The sequence below is a fragment of the Megascapheus bottae genome, chromosome 8 (assembly GCF_031878675.1).
Source record: "Megascapheus bottae isolate mThoBot1 chromosome 8, mThoBot2.hap1, whole genome shotgun sequence".
Classification (NCBI taxonomy): Eukaryota; Metazoa; Chordata; class Mammalia; order Rodentia; family Geomyidae; genus Megascapheus; species Megascapheus bottae.
The window spans coordinates 5,167,607-5,189,050 of record NC_143516.1 but is presented as its reverse complement, the minus strand read 5'-3'; the positions used below and the strand labels follow the sequence as shown (position 1 = coordinate 5,189,050).

Here is a 21,444-nt window from a genome sequence, read left to right as displayed (position 1 = left end):
AAGGAGCCACGTGGAATGGGGGCCTGTCCATCCCTGTTGCCCCAGGACCGGGCAGCCAGAGGCTGAAAGAGTCAAGTGATCTTGCCAGGTGCCAGTGGCTCACATCTGTAATTCAAGCTACTCAGGAGGCTGACATCTGAGGAGCCTGGTTTGACGCCATCTTTAAGAGGCAAGAAAGTCCATGAGCCTCTTATGCCAAATGAACCACCCAAAAGCCAAAAGCAGAGCTGAAGCCCAAGTGGTAGAGTACCAACCTTGAGCAAAAAAACTAAGGAACTCGTACACACACACACACACACACACACACACACACACACGTGTGCACAAGGCCTTGAACCAGGTCATAAGAAAGTTCAAATTCAATAATGCTCTGGCTGCCAGGCATTTTGACTTCTTTCCACCTTCTCCCCCCTACTGAAGGCTGTGGTGAGAATGAGTCAGATAGCCTGTAATGTGGCCCCAGTACCACTCCGACAGGGCAGGCAGTTGCTGAGTGGCTTGGCTGTGCTCTTTCACTGCTCCTCTGCCATGAGTTGCTGGCCCTAACGTCCTTCAAGGCGTGCAGAACCGTGTTCTGGAAAACTAATAACACATCATGCCCTTGCCAGGTCTGGAGAAGGAGGGGTCTGCCCAAACCAGATGGGTAGTGCAGGGGACTCCTTGATTGGACGCTATGCAGCTACACCCAACCAGTTTGTGGCCCTTGATCTAGATGCACTGTAAAAGGCTCTTTTTATAACTAAGGAGTTGATAAGGGCCCTGAGAGATGCAGGTAAGTTTCAAGTGCTCCTGCTTACCTGCCTTCTCTTCTCACTGTGCAGGTGAGTGCCAGTGCTGGCCAGGAAAACAAACAAGGGGGCAGTGGGCCTGCCGTGTGTCTCCTCCCCTCGTCCTCATGCCCGTACCACTGGGCAAAAGGTTATTTCTAGCTGGCTACTGCCCAGATGTATCTTGCTTAGACAACAACCTGATTTCAAGCCACCCCCTTGCAGAAAACCTTTGGATGATCCACTGCATGCTGCCACAGCCCACAGTTAGGTCTCAGTTGATGCAGGCATCGCCCAGCCATGCCCAGTGTGGATGACATCTTGGACCAGGTGGGAGAGTTTGGCTGGTTCCAGAAGCAGTCCTTCCTGCTCCTATGCCTGGTCTCCGCCGCCTTAGCCCCCATCTACGTGGGCATCGTCTTCCTGGGCTTCACCCCCGAACACCACTGCCGGAGCCCCGGGGTGGCGGAGCTGAGCCAGCGATGTGGCTGGAGCCTGGCAGAGGAGCTGAACTACACGGTGCCGGGCCTGGGGGCCGCGGGCGAGGCCCATCTCCAGCAGTGCATGCAGTACGAGGTGGACTGGAACCAGAGCGCCCTCGGCTGTGTGGACCCGCTGGCCAGCCTGGCTGCCAACCGGAGCCAACTACCGCTGTGGCCCTGTCAGCATGGCTGGGTGTACGACACGCCCGGCTCCTCCATCGTCACCGAGGTAGGGATGGACTCTGCATTTGAGGGTCACTTGGGGCCTTTGAGGTGAGAAGGGAATAGGAAGCCATGCCTGCTGTCCAGTTTCACATCACCGACCTGGCAGGTGGCAGAGGAGCCAGCAGAGACCCACAGAGCTCACACCAGTCGGTGCCCCTGTTATCTGACCTCCAAGTGGAAAGTCAGCTTCCTCCCCCCTCTGCCCCCCAGGCCACGGCCCTGCTCCTCCCCAGGCTGCAGCTCTCACTCTGAGCCCTGCTTTCCCCTGCCTGGTGCTGTGGGGTCTCATGGGACTTGTCTTGGTAAAATAGCTGGTTACTAGATTTCCCCTCTTTATAGACCTTTACTCACAAAGCGGAGGGGACAGGCCTGAACATGTCACGATGCCATGCTAGCAATAGCCTGGTGCTACCAAGCTAACCTGGAACCTGAAGTGCCAGCCTCCCCTAGGCCCGCGCCTCCAGGGCTGGGCCCCCACCCTCCTTTTTCTCTTTTGTCTGTGGATTTCCACAGCACCACAGGGCTGTCCATGAAGTGAAGCCTGTGTGTGTGTGTGTATGTGTGTGTGTGTGTGTGTGTGTGTGTGTGTGTGTGTGTGAGACACTGGGCTCTCTTGCCTTTGTGCTGTTGAACACATATCTCTCTGTGATTGTTAGTAAAAGCATAGGTTATCCATCTGGTTTTGTTTTCCGTGTCTTGAGGTAGAATGGTTATGCTTCCTAGACTGGTCTTGAGTTTTGGGGTTAAAATGATTCTTATTCCTCAGCCTCTGAATAGCTGGGAGTAGAGACATTTAACACTGTGCCTGGCAATATAATATAATTTTTAAAGAGAGGTTTATGTTGAATATCTTGAATTATTATTTTTTTTTACTAGACTGAGGTTGCAAATAGAAATATTTCATGGGCTATACTTATACTAATAATTTATCTCAAATTTAATGAGCACCCTCCTTTTTTATTTGCCAAGTCTGGCAACCTTACCTTAGTGCCAAGTGAAAGGGTTGGATGGTTATTTAGGAAGAGGAACAGGATGCTTCTAGCTGGACCTGGTGAATGGTCTGAAGCAAGATGGTGGTGAGATTGGAGACTTTCCAGGAAGTGGGAGGAGCTTGAAGAGGCCTATTAAAGAGCCTGGCTGAGAAGTGTCAGTCACTGTGGTTGTCATGGTAACGACGGCATGATGTAAGAGGTACAGACTTTGCACAGGCCAGGGCCAGGGGAGGGACCCAGTTTGTCAGAGGGTTCTGGGGTGCAGACAGGGAGAGGTGCTGCACCTTGGGCTGGGCCCTTGGGCAGAAAAGGGTGACATATGGCAGCAGAGGAGGCAGAAGGGGTTTTACAAGTGTCCAGCTCTCAGGGCACTGAAGGAGGGAATTTAAGTGTGCTGGTACCTCATATCGTCAGGGTCATGAGGGAGCTTCTTTTAGTAAAAGGAGTTTGTCCCTTTTTGGCTGAGTTTGAAGGATGTGGGTTCATCTGAGATACCAATGTCCATTCGAAGGACTGGCACAGTAGGGCAGGAGGGTAATAAAAGGAGAACTGGCTAGTGTACAAGAGTTATATACCATTTTATTTCTCCCTTCTGTTTTCAAATTACCCTGGCTCTATTCTTTATCCTCAACTGAAGATTATGACTAGAAAATTCTCTGTTGTTATTCCTGTAGACTCGTTTTTTATTATTTATTTGTTTTTTTATTAAAGAATTTATTAACATTGATTTTTACCTCACATTTCAAATGATGCATTTAACAAACAAGTATTCAAGAAGGGATCTCAATATACAATCACAGGCTCTTAATTTGTAGAACATAATCAAAATTAGGCTAAGGGTTTGAATATCATAGATATGTATTAATCAATGTAATAAAACATTATGTCTATAGAGTCATAAGTTTTATGTCTATATAGTTGTGTTTATATTTCCCATACTATGTCCATATCATTGGGTACGCAAATATTGAGTCCTCACTTTTGCACTGTTTGGATCTCATAGCCACATATTAAGGATACCATGCGCCTTTTGTTCCTTTGGTCTTAACTTGTCTCACTCAACATGATTCGCTTTAGATTCATCCACTTCCCTGCGAATGCCATTATTTTATCTTGTCTGTTGGCTATGTAGAATTCCATTGTATATATATACCACATTTTCTGTATCCATTCATCTGCAGTAGGGCATCTGGATTGCTTCTGTCACCTGGCTATTGTGAATAGTGCAGAGATGAACATAGCTGAGCAGGTGTCTTTATCATATCTTGGGTTATGATGTTCAGGGTAGATGTCCAGAAGTGGTGTGGCGGGATCATAGGGAAGGTCTATTTTCAGTTCTTTAAGAATCCTCCACACTGCTTTCCAGAGTGGCTGAACTAGTTTACAATCCCACCAGCAGTGTAGAGGGTTCCTTTTTCTCCACAACCCCGCCAGCATCTGTCATTGTCTGAGTTCAAACTCTTGGCCATTCTTGTTGGGGTAAGGTGGTATTTTAGGGTTGCTTTTATTTGCATTTCCTTTATGACCATGGATGATGAACATTTTCCCATATGCTTTTCTGCCGTTTTAATCTCTTCTTCTGATAAGTCTCTCTTTAGTTCCCTTGCCCATTTAGTGAATGGTTTGTTGGGTTTGGGGGGGATTAGTTTCTTGAGTTCCCTGTAGATACTGGATATTAAGCATTTGTCAGATGTATTGTTGATGAATATCTTTTCCCAGTTGGTTGGCTGTCTTTCTATTTTAGTAGCTATACTTTTATCTGTGCAGAAACTTTTTATTTTTAGGTAGTCCCATTTATCGAGTCTCTCTCCAATCTGTTGTGACCCTGGGATTCAGTTCAGGAATCTTTTGCTTGTGCCTATGAGTTCCAGTGTCTCTCCTACTTTATCATGTAGCAGCTTCATGGTTTCTGGTCTGACACTGAGGTCTTTGATCCACTTTGAGTTAATGCTTGTGCATGGCAAAAGGCTAGGCTCAATTTTTAGTTTTCTGCATGTGGCTGCCCAGTTTTGCCAGCACCAATAATTGAATAGACTGTGTTTGTTCCACTGTATATCTTTGGCTCCTTTGTCAAATACAAGTTGCCTATAGGTATGTGGTTTTATTTCTGGGTCTTCTATTCTGTTCCACTGATCTTCTGGTCTGTTTTTGTGCCAATACCAAGCAGTTTTTGTTATTATGGCTCTATAGTAGAGTTTGAAGTCTGGTATTGTAATACCACCAGCATTGCTCTGTTTGCCTAGAATTGTTTTGGCTATTCTAGGTCTTTCCTTGTTCCATGGGAACCTTTGGATTCTATCTTCTATTTCAGTAAAGAATGTCTTTGTGATTTTGATGGGGATTGCATTGAATCTGTATATCAATTTTGGCATTATGGCTATTTTCACTATGTTGGTTCTCCCTAGCCATGAGCATGGGATGTCTTTCCATTTCCTAGTGTCCTCTTTAATTTCTTTTGTTAGGTTTTTGTAGTTTTCATTAAATAATTATTTACATCTTTGGTTAAGTTAATTCCTAAGTATTTTATTCTTTCGGGGGCTATTGCGAATGGGATCATTTTCTTGATTTGGCCTTCTGGTTCTGTATTGTTGGTGTACAAGAAAGCTACTGACTTCTGAAGATTGATTTTGTATCCTGCCACTTTGTTAAAGTGGTTTATTAATTCTAGGAGTTTGGGAGTGGCACTTATTGGGTCACTCAAGTAGAGGATCATGTCATTTGAGAATAGGGATAGTTTAATTTCTTCTTTCCCTATGTGGATCCCTTTGATGTCCTTTTCTTGCCTTATTACTCTGGCTAAGGGTTCCAGCACTATATTGAAGAGATGTGGAGAGAGTGGCATCCCTGTCTAGTTCCTGATTTTAAGGTAAATGTTTCCAGTCTTTCACCATTTAGTATAATACTGGCTGTAGGTTTGTCATATATGGCTTTATTTTAAGTAATGTACCTCTTATTCCTATTTTTTCTAGTGCTTTCAACATGAATGGATGTTGTATATTGTCGAATGCCTTCTCCGTGTCCAGGGAAATTATGATATGATTCTTATCCTTAGCTCTATTGATGTATTACATTGATTTGCAAATGTTAAACCAGCCTTGAATCTGTGGGATGAAGCCTACTTGATCGTAGTGTACAATTTTTAAAATTTGTTTCTGGATTCTGTTGGCTAGTATTTTACTGAGGAGTTTTGCATCTGTGCTCATTAGAGAGATAGGTCTGTAGTTTTCTTTTTGTGTTGGGTCTTTCCCTGGTTTAGGGATGAGAGTAATATTAGCTTCATAAAATGAGTTTGGTGTTGCTCCTTCTGTTTCTATTTCTCGGAAAAGTTTCAAGAGTATAGGTGTTATTTCATCTTTAAATGTCTTGTAGAATTCTGCAGTGAAACCATCTGGACCTGGGCTCTTTTTGGTTGGCATTTCCCCGATTGCTTCCACAATTTCATATTATGAAATTGGATTGTTCAGTTTGTTGGCCTCTTCATTGTTCAATGTGGGCAGCCTATATTTATTTAAAAAATCATCCATTTCTACTAAATTTTCTTGTTTCTTTGAATTTAGGCCCTGGTAGTACTTATTCATTATGGACTGAATTTTTTGGGAATCAGTTGTGATTGTTTCCGTGGGGTCTCTAATCTTGTTTATGTGAGTCTCCCCTCTCCTCTTTTTGATTAATCTTGCCAGGGGTCTGTCTATTCTGTTGACTCTTTCAAAGAACCAACTTTTTGATTTATTAATTTTGTGTATAGTGGATCTTATTTTGATCTCTGATATTTGATTTTATTTTTGTTATTTCTGTCCTTCTAGTTGTTTTAGAATTAACTTTTTCTTGCTCCTCTAGGTGTTTCAATTTCTTTTTTAGATTATTTACATGCTCTTCTTCTGCCATTTTAATATGTGCTCCTAGTGCGATAAATTTGCCCCTTAGAACTGACTTTGCTGTGTCCCATAAGTTCCTTTGTGAAGTCTCTTGATTGTCATTACATTCAAGAAAGTTTTGAATTTCTTCTTTGATCTGATCTGTCACCCAGGAGTTATTCAGAAGTGTGTTGTTCATCTTCCAAGTGTTTGAATGCATAGTTCAGAACTAGTCTGACTCTACTGTGATCAGATAGAATGCATGGGATTATATCAGTCCTCTTGTATCTACTTAAGTTTTCTGTATGAACTATTATATGATCTATTTTGGAGTGTGTTCCATGTGCTGCTGAGAAAAATGTATAAAGTTTTGCCGTTGGATGGAAGACTCTGTGTATATCTGTTAAGCCCAGCTGGGCTATGGTGTCGTTTAAGTCGATGGTGTCTTTGCTTAACTTTTGTTGAGTTAACCTGTCATTTGGTGAGAGTAGCCTGTTGAAGTCTCCCACTATGATTATGTTTGAGTCTATCTTGTTCTGTAATTCTAAGAGAGTTTGTTTGACGTATGTGAGTGCTCCAGTGTTGGGGGAGTAAATGTTTATAACTATAATTTTCTGTTTATAAATTGTACACTAATGTGTAGTGGCCATCTTTATCTTTATGTACTGATTTTACTGAGAAGTTAATTTTGTCAGAGATTAAGATTACAACTCCTGCCTTTTTGCATGGTGCATTGGAGTGGAAAATTCGTTTCCATCCTTTCACCTGGAGCTTGTTTCTGTCTTTGGCATTGAGGCCTGTCTCTTGGAGGCAACATATGGATGGGTCTTGTTTCTTAATCCAGGCTGCAGACTAATTTTTAACTTGGATTTCGAGACTTGCTTATGGAAGGATACAGAATGACTTTGATTAACACCAAGTTTAGCTCCTACCCCAAAGCTTTGAGATTGGAGTGACTCGGTCCCTGGGGAAAGAATAAAATGTCCCCTGGCTTTTGCCTCCAAGTTCTCCATCAGCCACAGCCTCAGCCTCCAGCCCCCTCAGTCCCAAACCCTAGCAGTCACCAGCATCCAGTATCTAGTCTCAGGCAGGGTGAGGTTAAGGTGAGACCGCCCCGGAGTGTGAGGAATTCTGCCTCTACTGAGGAAGAGTCTGAAAAAAACAGGCATTTCACCAAGGCCCCTGGCTAGTTCTAGAGATGAGGCAAGATGGCGGACATTGTTTTGTTGTTTTGTGTGCTGAGCCAGGAAGCGTTGCCCTGCCCTGGTGAAATCCCAGCAGGCACAGCCAGCTCCAGGCATCCCTGCCTTTGCCAGGTCAGTCTTTGCAGGTGCACCATGTGCCTGGGATGTTGGGGCTGGGCTAAGTGGGGAACGGAGACCTGGCAGGGCTGCCAGGCTGCAAGAGGGCTCTAGAAACCTTGGCTCAGCACAGCCCAGAGCAGCGGATCTGAAAGGCACGGTGGCTGCACTCGCACACAGTCCCAGGCAACCAGGGCCTTTACGGGCAGGAGCAAAACAATTCACAAGGATGCCACCTCACACAGCTGAGGAGGAGAGCAGAGACGCCATGCCATTTCCCTGTGCCTTCCTCTCCCTTGGGACGTGGTGACACCCAGGACATTGTTTTGGGAGATATGGGTGCAGGCTACCAAGAGAGAGCAGGCAGGTGGAGTCTAGGAGTGTGGAGAGGCCAGTTAACACCTGTGGGTGATCTGACAGATCATGAGCTCGTGGCAGAACTCGGGCAGGCAGGAGAACCAGCAACCAGTGATCAGGAGGTGGCTCTGACACGAAAGGTGACTGGCAGTGAATGCTGGGATTTGAAGAGAGATTGGGAGGAAGACTGAGCCTATCTGTGGGCTCTGGGAGCTGCCCTCTGAGGAAGACAGCAGGGTCTGGGCACGAGACAGTGGAGGGGGGTGAAGTCCGGTGGCCCTGCAGGGTCTTCCCCCTGGTTCACAGATGCAGGGTGCTCACCTCACGTGAACAGTGCTCCTCATCCCATCGGACAGCTCCAGGTCTTCCTGCTGGAGTGTTTGACCCCTGTTCCAGGACAAGACCTGGCTCACATCCACAGCAACATCCAAACCGGACGGGCGAATAGATCCTGCGTTTTAAAGGAACATGTATCTCTCTTTAGTAAAACTTTTCTCCTGTGTCTGAAGCCTCCCTGCAGCCCTCAAGTTTCAGATTAGGAAACTGAGGCCCAAAGTTGCTAAGTGACTCTCCCTGTCACCCAGGTGGTGCTCCTCAGGGTAGGTTGAGCCATAAAGCACATGGAGCAAGTCAGAGACACGGGAAGGGAGGCAGCCAGGCAGTCTGTGCCAGTAGTCTGCTCTCCTGTCCACCTCACTCAGCTCCAAAGAAGAAATGGCACAGGCCTCACCCCAGGTCCTGGCATGTGCACTGTCACCTGTGTCCTGGGTTGGGGAGAGCTCCTTCCCTACTTTTCTTCAGGCCTGGAACCACACGGGAACAGCTAGTGGCTTCCCCCAGCTGCCTGTCCTTTCCTGTGTCTCCTCCCAGGACCTCCTTATCTGGAGTGGCTGCATGTGGGACTTTGAGTCTCCTCTCTCCTCTCACACCCCCACCCTCCCCACACGATGCACCAGCCAAAGGAGGCCCTACTGTGTCACCTCTCACTCTGGCCGCTCTTCCTGCTCTTCCCGGGTGACATCAACCACTAGTTATGCCTCAGCTACTGGTGGAATTCTTTAACTGAACACAGGATCACTAATACCTTTAAAAAAAACCCCAACTCTAGAAAACATGTCTTTCTTTCATTGCATTCATAATTTGTCGCATTGCATTTCTTTTGGAAAAGTCCTTGGCCTTATTCTCCCCTACCCCATTGGCTACTGTCCCTGACTTCTTTTGCTCCAGGCTAGCACTCTACCACTTGAGCCACAGCACTACTTTTGCCTTTTCTGTGTGAGTGGTACTGAGGATTCGAACCCAGGGCTTCATGCCTGCTAGGCAAGCACTCCGCCACCAAGCTACGTTCCCAGCCCTTGACTAATTTTTTAAAGCAAGCTCTCCTGGCAGCTGTGACTGGTTTGTGGTTTCTGTTTAGCCATCCTCCCCCCCTCCTGCCCCCTCCCCACCAAGGAGGCCTTGTCCATGACACCAGCTCTCACTCTTGACACCTGGCCCCGGCTGCTTTCCTTAGCATGGGTTAGGAGTGAGTTCTGGTTTACAGAAGGGCCAGAATCGTGTCTTAGAAGGAGGTGATAGGAACAAATTATGACATGGCCAGGTGAACGAGCTGCGCACGGGGCAGGAGGGAGGACGGGGTGGGGTCCAGGCTCTCACCGCTCTCATTTACCCACTCTGTCCCCACATGGCGCGGCTGGCAGTTTAACCTGGTGTGCTCGGACGCCTGGAAGGTGGATCTCTTTCAGTCCGGTGTGAACTTGGGCTTCTTCCTGAGTTCCCTGGCCATCGGCCTCATTGCAGACAGGTGAGCTGGGGTGCTGCGAGGAGAGTGGCCCGGGCAGAGGTGGAGGGCAGGGCCGGTGGGCATCCTTCTATTGCAGGAGGCGGTGGAGATGAGATGTGGGGCGCTGGGGGGAAAGGCAGAGGGGGTGGGTGCCGGGGCAGGTAAGCAGCTCGCCCACCGGGGTGGGTGGCGAGGAGGGGACACAGCACACGTGTGCCGTGGTGGTGCAGGAAGCAAGGGTTCTGTCTTAGCTCCCTGAGTTTGGATGCTGGGGAAGCAGAGGGCACGGGGCCGGCGGGCGAGAGAGTCCTGCCCATCCTTCACTGCCTCCTTGTCCGCAGGTTTGGCCGGAAGCTGTGTTTCCTGGTCACCTCACTGGTCACTGCCGTGTCGGGCGTGCTGACCGCGGTGGCCCAGGACTACACGTCCATCCTGCTTTTCCGTCTGCTGCAGGGACTGGTCAGCAAGGGCAGCTGGATGGCCGGCTACACGCTGAGTACTTGTCCAGGGCGGGGCTGCCGAGGCCCGCCAGGCTGGGGGCGGGGAGGGAGGGGCGTGGGGAAAGGTGGGCAGTGGATTGCACTGGGGGGGGAGTGTTGAGAATCAGAGGCCTATGGCGCCCTCCAATCTGAGCAGTGCAGGTCCCCAGTAGAACCCGAAGATGGCCATTAAGTGAAGGGACACTCCTGGACCTAGAAGATTGTCCAGCTCTGCCTGGAGCTTCTGGGCAGGAGAGGTTCAGGGGGCCGGGGAGAGGATGGCCCCTGACCAAGGACCAGGGAGGCCCTGGGCTGAGCCAAAACCAGCTCACTGAGCCCGGGGCCTGAGGCAGACTGCAGGATCGCTGGGCCTAGCTGTTTGTGGTTTGGGGGACCCACGGAGAGAAGCTGAGGAGTGGACAGGGCGAGGGTAGCCTGGTGAGGAGGAGGAGAGGGGGTGGCCTCACTTCTCACTGTGACCCCCTCTCCACGGCAGTCACGGAGTTCGTGGGCTCGGGCTACAGAAGACTGGTGGGGATCCTGTATCAGATGGCGTTCACGGCCGGGCTGGTGGTGCTCACGGGCGTGGCCTACGCCATTCCACACTGGCGCTGGCTGCAGCTGGCCATGTCGCTGCCCACCTTCCTCTTCTCGCTCTACTACTGGTAATGTCCCCCCGCATCCTAGAGAGAGGCTGGCTCCTCTCCGAGTGAGTCCACACTCAGGGGGATGAAGGCGGCTGCCCCCTGGTGTCCCCAGAGGAGGGTGGGCTGCTCTGGAGTCTCCACACTGCTCCGGGAGGGGTTCACTGGGAGAAAGCGCCCCATGGCGGTGGCCGTGTCGGCAGGTGCTTGCCCGAGTCTCCTCGATGGCTGCTGTCACAGAGGAGGAATGCGCAGGCCCGGAAGATAATGGAGCACATCGCCCGGAAGAATGGCAAGCTGCCTCCGGCCGATCTGAAGGTAACTTGGCCAGGAAAGGGCCTCTGGCACCTGGGGCCTGGGGTTGGGGTAGGATCTGGAAGATGCCTCTGGAGCTGATGGCTAGTGGGGTGAGTGGGGCGTGGCCTTGTCCACGTGGGAGCCATCGCTGGGGTTCCCCGGCTCACAGCCCAGGTGAACTGACCACATGGCCCCCCCAGATGCTCTCTGTCGAGGAAGACACCACTGAGAAGCAGAGTCCTTCCTTCATAGACCTGTTCCGCACACCGAAGCTGAGGAAGCACACCTGCATCCTGATGTACCTCTGGTGAGGCCTTCCTACGTGCCCCGCGCGGGGCTGTGTGCTGGGCAAACTCAGGGAGCTGTGGGTCCAGGTCCTGCAGGAGGAGAGAAGGGGAAGGGAGCGGTTGAGCCAAAACGTTCTCAGAGAGCCCTCTGTGCCGCACCTGACTCGTGCCTGTCATTCTCGCTACTTGGGAGACAGAGCTAAGGGATGTGGTTTGAAACCTGGGCAGAAAAGTATGGGAAACTCTTATCTTCAATTAACCAGCCAAAGGCCGAAGTGGAGCTACGGCTTAAGGGGTAGAGTACCAGCACTGGGGGAAAAAACCCCATAAAACTAGGAAGAGCACCAGGCCCTGAGTTCAAGTCTCTGCGCTCTCTCTCTCTCTCTCTCTCTCTCTCTCTCTCTCTCTCTCTCTCTCTCTCTCTCTCTCTCTCTCTCTCTCTCTCACACACACACACACAAGGTCAAGAAAGGAGAAAGCTCATTCCTGTCGGAAAGGCTTGCTGAGTGAGAAGTCCGTGTTGAGTGAAGTGTGACCAATCCACACGGTGCCCCTGGGACCAGCCAGGCTTTGACTTGGTGTTAGAGGCTGGAGGGGAGCTGAGTTCCCCCTGCCCAGTTCCTTCCTCATGTGGAACAGCACCCTCGAGGGCCCCGCTGTGAGAAGTGTGAATTCTTGGTCCTGAAATTAGCAGTCTCCAAGTGCCACCACCTTCCTGCCTGGCCTGGCCTGGGTCGGCGCTCTCCCCTGGGCCATGCTCCCTGGTTTTCTCAAGATGGCGGGGGGTGGGCACACCCCTCACCTGTTACACTTGTCAAAAGTTCACCCAAGTTTGACTGAACTGGTGCGGCCTGGCCGGCTGTCAATATTTGCCTGCAAGTTGAATAATTAACCACTGTTCCCCAGAATCCATCCACGTTCTTTAGACCCTGGGCTCCGGGCCCTGGCCCCTCCCTCTGCCAGCTCTGGGGCCCTGTGCCTGGCTACACCACGAGCCTCTGCAAACCTGACGTACCGCAGTGTGGCTTTGAGGGGGTCAGCCCCCGCCTTCCCGAACAAATCGTCTGTCCCAGCTGTACCCTCAATTCTCCCCTCGGGGTTGTGTGGTCCCCTCACACGCAGCCCTCGGGTAGGTCCCACCAGCTGTCTCCTGCTGCTTCTCATCACACTCCCTCCTCAGGCTGCACCCTGCTTCTCCAGGCAGGCCGAGCCCTCAGCCCTCTGCTTCTCCTCCCTGTTAGCCTCCCCGCTACATGTGCCCTCCAGGCTCTGTGACCTGGCCCTGAGCAGCTGAGAGGCTGACAGCATCTTGCATGCTGGGATAACCAAGAAATGTCTTTCATTTTCTCCTGGAACTAGGATTTGAACTCAGGGACTTCTGTTTGCTAAGTAAGCATTTTACCTCTCGAGCCCCATCTCCAGCCTCCTGTCTCTGTGTTGGGTATTTCCCAGGTTGGGTCTTGCTTGATGCTGGGGTGATGTAGGCTTTCAGCTTCTTCTCTGCTGCCTGGTGATATTGGGGTGATGTATGTGTTCCCCTGTGTCCAGCCTTCACACTTTCCCACCGCTAGGGGAACAGCAGTGTGCCCCTGCCCCCCGCCCTTGTGGAGATGGAGTTCCGGGAGCTTTTTAATGAGCAGGCTGTCCTTGAACAATGATCCTGTTATGTCTAGTTCCCAAGTAGCTAGGATTTTAATCTTACACCATCGTAGCCTGCGATTTAAGTTATTTTGAGAGTTTTGAGAGATGATCTCACTTTTTACATAAACCAGCGAGAACCGCGATCCTCCTATGTATTCCTCCTGCCAGAACTGAGATGACAAATGCCGACCACTACACTCAGTTCTTTATTGGCTGAGATGGAGTCCTGCTAACTCTCCCCGCATCCCCCCTCGGCCACCAGCTGAACTTGAAGTGTGATTTTCCCCCACCCCATTCTTTCTCAAACACCTGTGACTGGAAGTCTGAGGTCCTGTACCCGCGTAGGAGCTCGAATGGTGACTTGAATGAGTTAGGCGGCCTGGTCACTGGGCTCTGTGCCATGTTCTGCAACCTTGCTGATTTTCTCAAGTATGGGTGGGGGGCTGTGTGGTGGATGGGAGGAAGTGACGGGATGCATGCGTAGGGTAGGGGGGACGGGCCGTGCGTGCCATGTTGGGCTTGGTCTGTCTGCTCTGGAATGCTGACCTTGGAAGGAGGCGGCCACTGGTGAAGGCAGCGATGACAATGCAGTTCACGGAGTGTGTACTGTGTGCCCGAGCTGTGCCTGGCCCTTTGTCCAGGAGCTCAGTTCTCAAGATGACCCGATGCAGTAGGTACTGCTACTGTCCTGTGCACCAGGACGAGACCAGGCCCAGAGAGCGTTGTGATGTGCGTGGGGCCACACAGCTTGCAAAGCAGCTGGACGCTGCTCCTGCTGGGTCCCCGCTGCCATCTCCCATCTGTCTCTGGGGAGCCGTTGAGGTTCCCAGCGGGTGTGGGATGCTGGCAGGAGGCAGGCTGGCACCAGGGAAGACGTTCCCCCAGGGCGCTCCGCTGGAGGGCCTGCCCGCCTTTGACGGGGCTGCCCTCTCATCCAGGTTCACCTGCTCTGTGCTGTACCAAGGCCTCATCATGCACATGGGGGCCACGAGTGGAAACCTGCACCTGGACTTCCTGTTCTCCGCGCTGGTGGAGTTCCCCGCGGCCCTCTTCCTCCTGCTCACCATCGACCGTCTGGGCCGCATCTACCCCATGGCCGTGGCCAACATGGCAGCCGGGGCGGCCAGTCTCCTCATGGTTTTCATCCCCCAGGGTGAGCAGTCCGGGCTCCGTGTCTGCCCAGACAGGGGTGGTGGGGAGAGGTTGAAATGTCCCCATCAGCTTCCGGAGCAGGAACCGAGACAGGTATGCGGCTCGAGTATGTCAAAGGCGCTTTGTTTTGTATGACTAACGACTCCGTAAATCTTTAGCCACCCAGACGCCCTGGTAGCAGAGAAAGACTCCAGGCCCCCCAGCCTTCTCCCCCGACCTGAAGTCCCGTCCGATCAGTGCCCCCTCGGGATCGCCGCCTGTGTGTGACCTCGGCCACAGAGCAGCAGGGCCACTTCTGAACCCCACGCGTGGAGCTCTGTGGAATGTACTCTTTCGTTTTGCTGGTCCCTTCTCGGTCGTCTGTGAGGATCAGCCATGTTCTCACGTGGCAGAGTGGCTTGAATGTTTGATATTTGAAACATTAGAACTCAGGGCCTTGTGCTTGTTGGCTGGGTATTCTAACCCGTGAACTATACAACCCCAGCCCTTTGTGCTTTATTTGTTTTTTTGATCAGAGTCTTACGTGTTTGCCTAGCCTGGCTTCAAGCTGAGATCCTCTACCTCTCTGACTCCTAAGCCCTGGGATTGCAGGTGCCAGCTCCTTACTGTGCAGCCTCCCCTCGTCTAAACACCATACCGCACGCCTGTCCACCGTTGATTGTCACATGCTGTTCCATTCTTCCATTGCCCTTCCGCTGTGGTGACCATACTCTTGAGTTCTTGTGTTGTCAGTTCTCTTGGGGACCCAGCTGTGAGCCATCTCCCCGGGGGTACAGTTACAGGTGTAGTTTCAGTCTACACCGCCCGACAGCTTTCTAAAAAAAAAAATAGGACATTTTATACAGCTTCCCTCTCCCTAAGATGCAAGAGGATTCTAGGTATTCCCCCACTCTGTCCCCCCATGAACTTGATCTTACACTGTAAGATCTCTCTCTCTCTGTCTCTGTCTCTGTCTCTCTCTGTCTCTGTCTCTGTCTCTCTGTCTCTGTCTCTCTCTCTCTCTCTCTCTCTCTCTCTCTCTCTCTCTCTCTCTCTGTCTCTCTCTCTCTCATCTTTTCACTGGGTACTGGTGCTTTACCACTCAAGCTATAATAACTCTTGACTTTTTAAACTTGTAATTGCAGGATATCAACTGCCTTTCACAAACTCTGCCTTTGCGATTGTTCGGTAAACACCCAGGCAGAGGTGCCCTTTTCCTCTTTATTGCTTGTGTTCTGTGCTGTTGGCTTTGTGAGTCACTTGGGCAGAATCCTGGCAGGGTACTGGGCCCAAGATCTTGTGAAGTCACCTCTTGAGCATCCGGGCTGGACAGGTGAGTGACAAGGGGGTCCTTCTCTCTGTGTTCCTCTGCAGAGCTGCACTGGCTGAGCACCGCGGCGGCCTGTGTTGCCCGGATGGGGGTCACTATTGTGTTACAGATAATCTGCCTGGTGAATGCCGAGCTGTACCCCACATTCATCAGGTAGGGCACCCAAGGGACTGCCTGCCAGACAGGCTGGGTTAGGCAATGGGGATATTGGGGGGTGCTGTGAGAAGCTCATCTAATCCTGTAGGAACCCACTTATTCATAAGTGAGTCCTCCAGTGTTAGCCGTTTTGTTCGGCTTATTAACCTTATCAAATCACCTGGAGGGCCATTGCTTTGGAGCATGTAACAGAAATCACCCCTTTGAAGTCAGAATAATATTCCAGTGTATGTCCCTTTTTAGGTATTTGTCATTGTTGTTACAAAGGTGATGTACAGAAGGATTACAGTTACATGTTGGGGACTGAGCACATTTCTTTTTGGACAATGTCACCCTTTAGATTCGTGATTTGATGGCATTATTGGGAGCTGGTGGGACTCGGATCTGGGCCTGGTTTGAGAAAGTGGGTCACTGCAGGGTGGAGGTGGGGAGGGGGCCGAAAGTGGCTTCCTTAGCCTGTCTCTCTCTCTCTGCCTCCACCCCCACCTCCAGCCACATCTCTGCTTCCAAATGCTATCCCTCTGCCTCCACTCGCCTGCCCTTTTGTCTGTCTGTCTGCCTGTGTCTCTATCTCTCTGGCTGCTATGAGGTGGGCAGCTTTGTTCGGTTATGGCCTCTCTGTCACGAAATCTTGCACACAGTGGTGAGTACGTGACCACCAATGGAGACCTCTGAATCCGAGAACGGAACACATCTTTTCTCTCCTAAGTTGTTTCAATTAGGCCTTTTTGTCACCATGCTGCAGAAGCTGTGGGCCCACTGTCCTCCCCTCTACCTCCCCCCTCCTCCACAGATCACTGCTGGCTAGCCGGGCAATGCCTTGGTTGTTCAGAGACTCTGGTGCAGATCAGTCAGACCTGGTTTGACTCCGCTCCCAGGGTCCTAGGACTGTTATGAGCCTGGGTCTCAGCAGACTCCTGTTGTGGGTTTTTTCCCCCCTATGGGACAGCAGACCTCAACCCTGGGCCAGAGTGGGACAGAGTTGAGGGTTAGAACAGGGATGTGCTGTGCACATCAAGCTTCCAGCGATTCTAGAACTGCACACCTAAGGCTAAATATCCTTAGAAGAGGCAGACTCTGTCTTTCAGATGCGTGGACAATGGGCAGCTCGTGCCTCCACCCACGTTAGCCCAGCCTAGGTCTGCGTGGCTCCTCGGATCCCTGCTGAGCTCCGTGCACCACCCGCTCACCCCGCGTGCTGGCGTCGCATGTCCCATGGGTCAACATGGCTCGGGGTCTGGCTGACATTTGCGAGACGGAGTGACAGAACGTCATCTTCCATGTCTCCCTGCTTCCCCAGGAACCTCGGGATGATGGTGTGCTCTGCCCTGAGTGACGTGGGTGGCATCTTCGCCCCCTTCCTGGTGTTCAGGCTGATGGAGGCGTGGGAGGCCTTGCCCCTCGTTTTGTTTGGTAAGACTCCACGAGTGTTTCTCGCTCCTGCACCCCAGCCTGCAGACGGGCCTGGAATGAATGAATGCTCAGCAGCTGAGTGTGGAAGGGACTGGAGGATGGCGCTTGCTTGGTGGTTGTCCTCCGACTCCTCTGCCTTGCTTCTTGGGAAAGTTTAGGTGATCTCACTAGGATGTGGGCGGAGATTAATTCATTATTTACTTATTTAACTTTACCAGTCCTGGGGACTGAACTCAGGGCCTATGCATTGTTCTTGGGCTTTCCTCAAGACTAGAGCTCTACTACTTGAGCTAGGGCACCACTTTTGGCTTTTCTATGTTTGTGGTACCGAGGAATCGAACCTGGGTCTTTGTGCATGCTAGGCAAGCACTCTACCACCAGGCCAAACTGCAGGCCCCTGTGGCCAGAGATTTATATCCTTTGGCTCAGAACCAACCACTCATCCGATAGGACAAAGGCTGACAGACTTGTGCATTTACACTGTATGTACAGCCATTCTGAGCTTCCCCAACTAGAACCCACACGAAAACCTCAACACTACTGACAAAACAATTACTGCTGCTCACCAAAAATGGGATGTTGGTTCAAGCTACTCTGAATCTTAAAGTCTGTGTATGCTTGATTAAGTTTTCCCGCAGTGCCATCCAACTTCTACCGAATACAAGTCTTCCAACAGAGCCAGAATTGTCACTTTATTGCTTTACATTAGCTTTTTACCCTGATTTTTGGATGCCATTTGCTTTCTGAGACACATATTTTTTGCCAGTCCTGGAACTTGAACTCAGGGCCTTGGCACTGTCCTTGGACACTTTTTGCTCAAGGTTAGTGCTCTGCCACTTGAGTCACAGTGCCACTTCTGGTCTTTTCTGTGTATGTGGTACCAAAGAATCTAATCCAGGGCTTTGTGCATGCTAGCCAAGAACTCTACCACGAGGCCACACTCCTGGCCCAATGAAACACATTTTTATAAGATTAAAGACAAGATGATACTGAGCAGATCACAACAATGATGATAATGCAGGACTAAGGGTCTCATGTCCACTGTGCTGTGTCACGCATGAGGGGATTTAAAATGTTGGGTTTTGAAACTTCTTTCTTTTCTTTTTCTTTCCTTTTCTCTTTTGTGGGTCATGGAGCTTGAACTCGGCCTGGGTACTGTCCCTGAGCTCTTCAGTTCAAGGCTATTGCCCTACCTCTGGGCCTGGGCATTGTCCCTGAGCTCTTTAGCTCAAGGCTACCCTTGAGCCAAGCCTCACTTTCTGTTTTCTAGAGGTTAATTGGAGTTGAGAGTCCTCAGGTCCTTTTGTGCCTGAGCTGGCTTTGAACCTTGATCTTCAGATCTCAGCCTCCTGAGTAGCAAGGATTATAGGCATGAGCCATCACACCCGGCTGGAATTTCTCTTTCATTGGTCTATTTAGGCTATTTCTGGTCAAAACTGTGATGATGATAGATTCACAAATAAGGTAGACCTATTGTACTCAGTTCCTAACTCTTCTGCATTCAGTTGCTGGAAATGATGCTGAATTTGACTTCTGGATCTTAGAAATGGAAGGAGAGGTGGTGTGATGGGGCATGCCTCTAACCCCAGCCCTTGGGAGGTGGGGTGTGTGAACCACACAGTAAGACCCCATCTAAAGGAAAAATAGAGAATAGATTCCAGGAGACAAAGGGTAATTGAAGTTGTATGTCAGCTTACTAGTGAAAAAGACCTGTGAAAGACCAGAGGACTCTGACTCCTTCTCCTGAACCTGACTGAGCACGTGCTTTCATAGCCTGCTTACATACTTGGTAGAGAGTGGGATAGCTGGGCATTTACAGAGAATGGTCTGGCACCCTGACATGGGTGAATGCAAGGGAAAAAAACAGGGGAGGGAGGAAGGGAGAGGGAGGACGATGGGAAAAGAGAGTAAGAGAGAGGGGACAGGAAGAGTCGTAAGAAGAGGCACTCACTGCGCCATCCACCAGCCAATCCATTATCTATGTAGTTAAGATTGACTTTCATATCACCCTTGCACATCACTGTCATGCTTCTGTGGTAGAAGCAATGTTTCCTTTTGCATGCTGCTGCCAACCATCTTTTCAGGAAGTGGTGCCCCCATGTCCTGTCTGGGTGGGGTGTGTACTGTGGTCACCTCCACTTGGCATGGCTTTCCTTTGCAGGTGTGTTAGGCCTGACTGCGGGAACAATGACACTGCTTCTTCCTGAGACCAAGGGGGTATCGCTGCCCGAGACAGTGGAAGATGCTGAGAACCTGGGGAGGTGAAGCCCTGCAGGGCTGGCGTGGGAGGGCTTGGTTCCTGCCCTCTGAAAAGGGTCATAATTCCATCCGGCACTCCCTCTGCTCATCTTCATGGTTCTGAGAGTGTCCAGACATTTGTATGACTTGATGCTGCCTCCAGAGATGCCACAGACCCAAGCATGACTCAGTGACCATTGATGACAGGAGGGAGGGGGAGGAAGAGAGGGGAAGGGAGAGAGAGAGAGAGAGAGAGAGAGAGAGAGAGAGAGAGAGAGAGAGAGAGAGAGAGAGAGAGAGAGAGAGAGAGAGGGGGGGGGGGGGGTACGTGAGTGCACGCATTTCAAATGGGGCAGTGCCCAGCTGGTTTTTGTTCTCTTCACTGTCCAGATATTCCACAACTTAGTTTAATTTAATCCAGAGGTTGATTTGGTTTTGGGTTTTTTCCTCATCTTGACATTTATCTTTCATTTCTGCTTGCTACAGGAAAGCCAAGACCAAAGGCCAGGAGAACAAGACTTACCTGCAGGTGCGGATGTCCCAACACACAGGGGCCTGAAAGGCCCCCTGGGAGCTGAGCAACCCAGCCCAAGAGGGTTGTGCTGTGGAAGACATGCCCAACGTGCTCGGAGCTCTCCTGTTCCTGTCCTCTTCCTCATACTTGCCCCTCCCCCAGCAAACATCCATTCTAAAGAGTGCCTGAGTGTACTTGTCTGACTGTCTTCTTTCTTTTAAATCCTGTGGAGTTCTGGTCAAACTTTTGTCCATTTATTTTTCTGTCTAGTAAAGAACCATTGGTCCTGTTGGTCCTGCCCTTTTAATTCCTTAAAACATTGTGACGATGCAATTGAATTTAAATATTGATATAAGAACGAAAAAGCCTTGGTGATTGTTTTTCTGGAATAACTATTGTTTGAACCCCCTGTGTGCGTGTGCAGGTGTCTGTGTGGACAGAAGTGCAGGTGTGTGTAGGTCACTTCTGTGGTCCTTGGTTTTCCAACATGGTGCCTCTTCTGGGGACACATAACACAGTGTGTGATGGAGAAAACACGCTTTGCCTTTAAAGACCACTTGAGTCTGACCACTTTAGGAAGGAAGTTTCTCCCACCCGTGCTCCAGGAATATGTTGATCTGTCACCCTAGCTTTTGGTCCTTGTTGGTGATTCTAGGAGGTGGACTCGACCACCTGGGAGCTGTCACCATCAACATCTCCAAAGAGTTACTTGGTCAGGAACTATGAATGTCTTGAATGTTGTGCAGTGATTTCCCCGGAAGACACCATAATCTTCACCTCCACATGTCTCTACTGGTGAGACCACCGCAAAGGCCTCAGGCGAGTCCCCCGAGCATGCTGGGAAGCAGCTGGTGCAAACTGGAGGTCTGCTGGGGTTCATGTGCTTCTGTTACCTGACTACCTGAGATACATGCTGCCATCCCTGTGGGGACGTGAGGACATGGAGGCTGGCACCCGGGAGCTCTCAGAGCCACCTTTGACAGTGGACAGAGCCAGGGTGAGGCTCGGGGCTCGGGGCATGGCACTGCCAGAGATGGAGATGGAGATGGAGATAGAGACTTATAGATGATAGCTGGAGAGACAGTGTGTGTGCGCATGGAAGAGGGAGGTATAGAGAGGAAGAAGAGAAACACTGTGACATGGGAATATAAAGGTTTGCTTTTAGTCCGAGGGGAAAGGAGTTCCAATCCTCCTAATTCCAACACACGAGAGGGCATGGCTTCATTTCTCCCAGTCTACAGTGAAGTCTTTACCTTTCCTAACACTTTCTGACCTTAATGATGCTATCTTTTTTTTTTTTAACTACTCCACTGGTTAGAAATAGCTATATTGTAATCATTGAACATTGTTTTCCAAATATAGATGAAATTTGCCCTCTCTAATCTTTGGTTAGAGACCTACGGCAGAAGCTCTGAGAAAGACTTTAAAGCGAGAAGCGTCATCTTGAAAACTCGCAGCACGCCCTGTGGCGTCCTCGCTGCTCCGTGGATCTGTGGGGCAGAGCGGATGCAGCACCCGATAGCATCCTTGCACTCACGAGCACAGAAGGGCCC

General features: G+C 50.4%; 1 protein-coding gene across 1 annotated transcript; it reads left to right on the top strand.

The window, feature by feature from the left end:
- Positions 1-943: 943 nt before the first annotated feature.
- Positions 944-20,182, top strand: LOC150059459 (solute carrier family 22 member 1-like). The gene is made up of 11 exons (XM_090337873.1): positions 944-1,478; positions 9,679-9,782; positions 10,103-10,257; positions 10,737-10,905; positions 11,088-11,202; positions 11,382-11,488; positions 14,048-14,262; positions 15,615-15,723; positions 17,027-17,139; positions 19,301-19,400; positions 19,864-20,182. The coding sequence occupies exons 1-11, from the start codon at positions 1,068-1,070 to the stop codon at positions 19,934-19,936; spliced, it is 1,671 nt and encodes a 556-aa protein (XP_090193999.1). The 5' UTR covers positions 944-1,067; the 3' UTR covers positions 19,937-20,182.
- The last annotated feature ends 1,262 nt before the right edge of the window (positions 20,183-21,444 follow it).